Source organism: Chinchilla lanigera, unplaced genomic scaffold (assembly GCF_000276665.1).
Source record: "Chinchilla lanigera isolate Chin_1 unplaced genomic scaffold, ChiLan1.0 scaffold00046, whole genome shotgun sequence".
NCBI lineage: Eukaryota > Metazoa > Chordata > Mammalia > Rodentia > Chinchillidae > Chinchilla > Chinchilla lanigera.
In genome coordinates, this window is record NW_004955447.1 from 14,134,963 (window position 1) to 14,141,224 (window position 6,262).

The 6,262-nt window shown below is 43.5% G+C and overlaps 1 protein-coding gene across 2 annotated transcripts in view; it reads right to left on the reverse strand.

Annotated features, from left to right (window-relative positions):
* The window catches only part of Polr2b (polymerase (RNA) II (DNA directed) polypeptide B, 140kDa), a 40,375-nt gene that overhangs the window by 24,781 nt on the left and 9,332 nt on the right, over nucleotides 1-6,262 (reverse strand). For both annotated transcript variants that reach the window (XM_013518517.1, XM_005392864.2), the window contains exons 3-6: nucleotides 5,002-5,152; nucleotides 1,338-1,450; nucleotides 985-1,204; nucleotides 69-227 (exon numbers count right to left, since the gene is read on the reverse strand). In XM_013518517.1, coding sequence (XP_013373971.1) covers nucleotides 69-227; nucleotides 985-1,204; nucleotides 1,338-1,450; nucleotides 5,002-5,152 — 643 coding nt within the window. The remainder of the gene's footprint in view (nucleotides 1-68; nucleotides 228-984; nucleotides 1,205-1,337; nucleotides 1,451-5,001; nucleotides 5,153-6,262) is intronic.

Genomic DNA, 6,262 nt, shown 5'->3' on the forward strand with positions numbered 1-6,262 from the left:
AAAAATGCAGGCTGGTGAATGACCAAAGGCATAAAGGAAAACCCAAGAGCATGACACCCAGGCCGTACCTGTCCCCCCCTCGCCAGCATGCTGACCCATATGGTGCTGGTGGGTCGGGAAGAGTTCTCCAGACAGGACCGGCACTCTCCTGTGTAGGCGTATTTGGAATCCTTTTTAGCAAACACATAGACGGTGTTTGTTGCCATTTTCTCTTGAGCAATCAGAACCTACACAGACAATAAGAAAATTGCAGCTATAAAACCCAAAAGGACATTAAAGTAGGAAAAAGAGTGAAATCAAACCTGTATCATAATTTAATATGATCACACGGGCTCCCTACACACTAATTCTTCAATTTTACAAACTCCATTTTGCGTAACTACTTGACAGAAACCTGTAACTCACCAAATTTCTAATGCACATAATACACCTACATAAAGCTTTAGTTTATATTAAATTTAGCGGCCATACCCTAAATAATACATCTATAACTTTGTGGATTTGTTTTTTTTTTTGGTCTCTTTGAGACAGGGTCTCACTATGCAGTTCAGGCCAACCTTGAGCTCACTCTGTAGCCCAGGCTGGCCTCAACTCACAACGATCCTCCTGCCTCAGCCTCCCAAGTGCTTGGATTATAGGTATGTGCCACCTTGCCCGGCTTGTAACTTTGCTATTCTTTATGTAACTATTCATCTGTAACAATGCTATTCTTTATTCTTTAGGTTATTCTTTATTCTTTACTTTTTAATTCAATTTCAATAATTTAAATTTTTTTTTTTTTTGGTCTTTTTCAGACAGGGTCTTGCTATGCAGTTCAGGCTGGCCTTGAACTCACTTTGTAGCCCAGGCTGGCCTCAAACTCGCAACAATCATCCTGCCTCAGCCTCCCAAGTAGTGGGATTACGGGGGTGCGCCACCACGCCTAGCTTAATGATTTAAATTTTAATTCTCCATTTATAATGTTTCAAAATAATGCTGCAATACCTTTTCTGATCCATTAATAATGAAGTAGCCCCCTGGATCCAAGGGGCATTCGTTTAACTCGCAAAGATCACGGTCTGTTAAGCCATTCAATAGGCAGTAAGTTGAACGCAACATAATTGGAATTTTTCCTATAAAAGTTTTCTGATGCTGTGTCTGAAGTTGTTCCTCCCCTTCTTTAATGACTGTTTTGGTTATATCAACATAAAGTGGAGCAGAATACCTTTGAAAACAAAAGCAGGCCACAGTTGAGCAACACAGGGATACTTACTAAAACACATCCTCAGCCCGTTAACATTACACTGTCTACATTTTATTTCAATACCAGCTGCAGGCAAGAACGAATCCTTTCTTACGTGAGATTTCTTAGCCTGGCCTCGTTTGGCATCATGGGGGAAGGAGCGCCGTCCCGCTCCCAGTGGGTGGGCTTGGAGAGGTAGATCTGTTCGAACTTCAGCAAGTATCTTGGCTGAAAGTAAAAAATATGAAAAGGGTAAATAATTTTCCCCATAACCATTTTAATTAGTTCATTTTAACTGATACTAATACCTTAAGTAGAAACAGATATACAAAATGGCAAGACTATCGATTTTACTGAAAAAGACTCTCCAAAGTCAAGACCCACACTGCACAGTTTTATTCCTAATTGCTTTCTTTAGGCAGATGACAAAAAGAGACTTAATATGCCACAAATAAATAAAAAGAGCATACATCATGTGCTCTTAAGTTTGTGTCAGACAGCTGAAATAGATTGTATGAATCAACTATAGAGGCTCATATGCCCTCTACTTGGTTAGGGGCAAAAGCACAGAGACCAGGAAACAAAGGAAAGATAAATTCAGGCAATTAGAACTGTGCTCTAACCAGATCAGTAGAATGCTAGAAAAATAAACCTACTCTTTCCATTAAACGCACCAAGAAGCCTTAATTACCCTATGTATTGGACTGAGAATCCCAACCTTGCTGACAGCAAGTGTACAGGTAGGGGTCGCTCTGCTGCCTGGTGAAATGAAAGGTACGTGAGAATAACTCAGAAGTCGTGCAGACTGGATCCCTTTTTCAGCCAAATCTCACAGAAGAATGGGAGCAGGCAGACTGTTTGCTGAGGATAAATTACTAGCAGTGCGCTCAAACTGGAGCAGACACCAGGCACAGACGGCGGCGGCAGCAAGGGGAGGCAGCCCTCTCCTCCCGGTTTCTGCCAGCACCCGCACCTAGGAAATTCTCTTCAAAGTAAGCTATTCCAAGACTGTCGTCCGCCTCCAGCCTCTTTCCATTCTGAGTAAATACTTTCCATTCTGAGTAAATACTATTTACAAAGTGACCTTCCTCAACACTTTATGCATATTCTCCACAGTATTTCAACAACCTCCCATGACCCCCAACACCTCTGACAATCTGGTACCATCCTCACCTCTAATAAAGCCTGTTGAAAACAAGGCCACACTTCATGTGCTGATTACTGTGGCCCCTACCCGCTTCTCAAGCTGCACGTATTAAGCACTGGATTTTCTCGGGGAAACTCTCTCTCCAGAGAAGCCACAGCTGCCCTTCAGTCAATTTAAACTCTTCCCCCTTTTCCACTGAGCACTGATAACCGAGCTTTACGGATTACCTCCTCCTCTAATATTTACAGCACTGGAGCTGTGAACACGCCATGTTGAAGTGCTCTAGTTCTACAAAGACCATCAAGAGAAAATGTCCCAGGATGAAAAAAATACATTTTATAACCCTTTTTCCAGCGCAGTACTTGAAGAGCCAGTTGCCTTTGCTCTTAAGAACAAAATTCTGGCTAGATGTGGTGGCGTGCACCTGTAATCCCAGCCCTCAGAAGGCAGAGACAGGAGGATCACCACAAGTTCGAGATGAGCCTGGGCTACACAGCGAGCTCAAGGCCAGCCTGAGCTACATAGCGAGACCCTGTCTCAAAAAGCAAAAGAACTAAAAAATAAACATCTGTGCTGTATTCCAGCACTTGGGAGGCGAAGGCAGGATAGTTGTGAGCTCAAGGTCAGGCTGAGTTACATAGTGAGGTCAAGGGCAGCCTGAACTACACAGCAAGACACTGTCTCAAAGTAAAAAAAAAATCTGTGCTGCAAACTAGAGACAGCTACAGGAAAAAAAGAATGAACTAGCTGGACCAAAAAGCCCTCTCCCTCTCCTTCTCCTCCCCGCCTAACTTGGAATTACAGCTTTGCCTTTCTCAAAGCCCAAAATGTTTCCACAGCTGCCTCTCCGCTCCGTATCTCCTTTGTCTTGCACTTCTGTTATTTTGAGGTGGCGTCTCTTTACTGCCTAGGCTAGCCTTGAACTCTCCATCCTCTGGCTGCAACCTCCTGAACAGCTGAAGTACAGGTGAGGCAGGAGACTAGGGTGTGGCCAGTGGGCCTGAGAGCCAGGACACATGCGCAGAGCAGCTTCCAAGCCCCCTGCACCAGTCAGAAAATGCTATCGATCCTCCTGGCACAAAACCAAGCAGGCTTTTGATAGGAGAGCCTATGTCTGTGTGTGCTTCTTTTCCTACTTTTAATTCCCCTGCACTCACTCTGCAGAACGTACTCTTTTTCCTACCTCTAATACTTTTCATAAATGTAAAACTGGTTAGGGGTGATGGCACAAGTCTGTAATCCCAGCACTTGGGAGGCTGAGGCAGGAGGACTGCCATAAGTTTGACAGCAGCCTGTGCTACATAAGCAAGTTCACAGCCAGCCTGTAATACATAGTGAGACCCTGTCTCGAATGAATGAATGAATGAATGGATGGATGTAAACCTCAATACCTCATTTCCTACCCAATTCTTTGTTCAGGACAAGAGTCTAGAAAAAGCCCTGGGAAGAGCATGGTACCTCAGAACCCTGCAGACTCAGGCATCTGCCACTATACCCAGCTGACAGCTGCCTGTCCACTCTAAAATGAGGAGAGTCAGCTGTTACTTGGGGTTGCTTCTTCACCATCATTCATAAAAAACTAAGTCAGGAGACTATATCCTTCCACCAGGCATGGTGACACATGATGTAATCCCAGCACTCGGGAGGCTAAGGCAAGACGATCACCACGAGTTCGAGGACAGCCCAGGCTACATGGCAAGACCCTGTCTCAAAAACACATAAAACAAAAAACAACAACAACACAATCACACTTCTTTTTTTTTATACTGGGGTTTGAACACAAGGCCTTCACTCTTAACTACATCTCCAGTATTTTTTTTTTCTAAAAATTTTTCTTTGACACAGTGTTGCTAAATCACTTAGGCTGGGTTTGAACTGTGATCCTACTGCCGCAGCCTCCCAGAGTGCTGGGATTAGAGGATGTGCCAGCATGCCCAGCTCCTCACTGTGATTTAGCAATGCTAAAAAACATACACGTGTATGCAAATAAATTATATGGAACTGAAAAAATAAAAACAGCTGAAACATTTTGTGATTTTCCTTTTTTATCTCTTACTGTTACAATAATGTATTCCAGCCAATGAATAAAACTCAGGGAGCCTGGCGTGGTGGTGCATGCCTGTAATCCCAGCATTCTGGAGGCTGAGGCAGGAGGATCATTGCCAGTTCAAGAACAGCCAGGGCTACAAAGTGAGCTCAAGGCCAGCCTGAACTGTAGAGCGAGACCCTGTCTCCCCCCGCCAAAGAAAAACAAAAAAAAAAAAAAAAAAAAAAAAAAAAAAAACACCCTCAGGGAAAAAAGTCCTATAAACACCTGTTCTTTCATGACTTATACTGCAAAAAGCAATGTGGGATCATCTTTGAAAGCACGTTTGCTTCTCTTAGCTGTTCATACTTGAGTCCCCTCTCTCTATTAAATAACCTAGGATCTGAATAAGGATTCAGGTTTAGCTGAACTGCAAAAACACATGCCTCCAGTAGAAACAACAAACTAGGAGCTGACTGACCATGCTGGTAAGCACACTGCTAAAAGCTGCCACTGACCTAACCATGAAGCCAGCAAGAAAACGACTGAAATGCCAAGCAGATGCTCCTCTTCAACCCGCCACCGCTAGCAGAACCACCGACTTACCGGCTCTTCCACTTCTCCACTAGCGTGCTGCGCTTCGGCTTGCAGGTCGATCGGGGGAGCATCTTCCACAATTCTTTGGACAGACATCTGAATGAACTCGTCGAAAGAATCCAGCTGCTGTCTGACCAAGCCTTTTTCATCAAAATAGGAACTAGGAAAACATTTAAGTTCACAATCAGTTGCAACTCAGTTTGCTTTCTAGCATGTTTCCACTTTCACTATAATTTAACAAATATTCATCAACTGCCAACCACTACCTGGCAATTCCCGCACACCTAAAAAGGAGCAAGGCCAGCAATGACTTCCTTTGTAGACCCAGTACTGAGTGTGGGGAGAAGACGCTTACACTCTGGGCTAGGGCAGTAGCTCAGTGATAAAGCGCTTGCTGAGCATGCAAGAGGTCCTGGGTTCAATCCCCACCATAGCGAAAAGAAAGAAGACAGAGAAACTAACATGGGTACAAACTGAAGTACAATAAAAACGAAGAAAATCCTGACTGATTACAAATGTCTTTTACAGACAAATTATGCAACCTCTTTGAAACATTTCTCGACTTAACTATAGAAAGGATACTGATAGTGAAAGGTAACAAGAACCTTAATCTAAGTAAGAAGAAGGATAGTGACACCAACACCTAAAGTAGGGAATTATGAAAATGTTAAACTTATGTTAAAAATCCTTAGTTCTGTGGCTGAAGCTATTGCTTAGTGTTTGGACACATGCTCAGCACATGCAAGACCCTGGGTTCCAAATCCAGCATCAAGACATCAAGACAAAAAAAAAAAAAAGCCGGGCATGGTGGCACACACCTGTAATCCCAGCACTGAGGAAGCTGAGGCAGGCGGATCGTTGTGAGTTTGAGACCAGCCTGGGCTACAGAGTGAGTTCAAGGCTAGCCTGAACTGCATAGCGCGACCCTGTCTCAAAAAGACAAAAAAACAAAAAGCCAAATCCAGCATCAAAACAAACCAAAATGATTTGAAAATGTCAGGGAACAGTGCTCGCTTCGGCAGCACATATACTAAGACTGGAACGATACCGAGAAGATGAGCATGGCCCTCGCGCAAGGATGACATGCAAATTCGTGAAGCGTTACATATTTTTATTTTACGATGCATACATAGCTAGCTTAGCTTAGAGAGTGGGCTGATGGTAAGTTGTGTGCTACTAACTTGGCCTTAATTGGTCTTGCAACCACTGCTTTCATTTCTTTGTGAAATACAGTTAAAATAGATGTTATAGTGATGAGGGCTTTTACCTT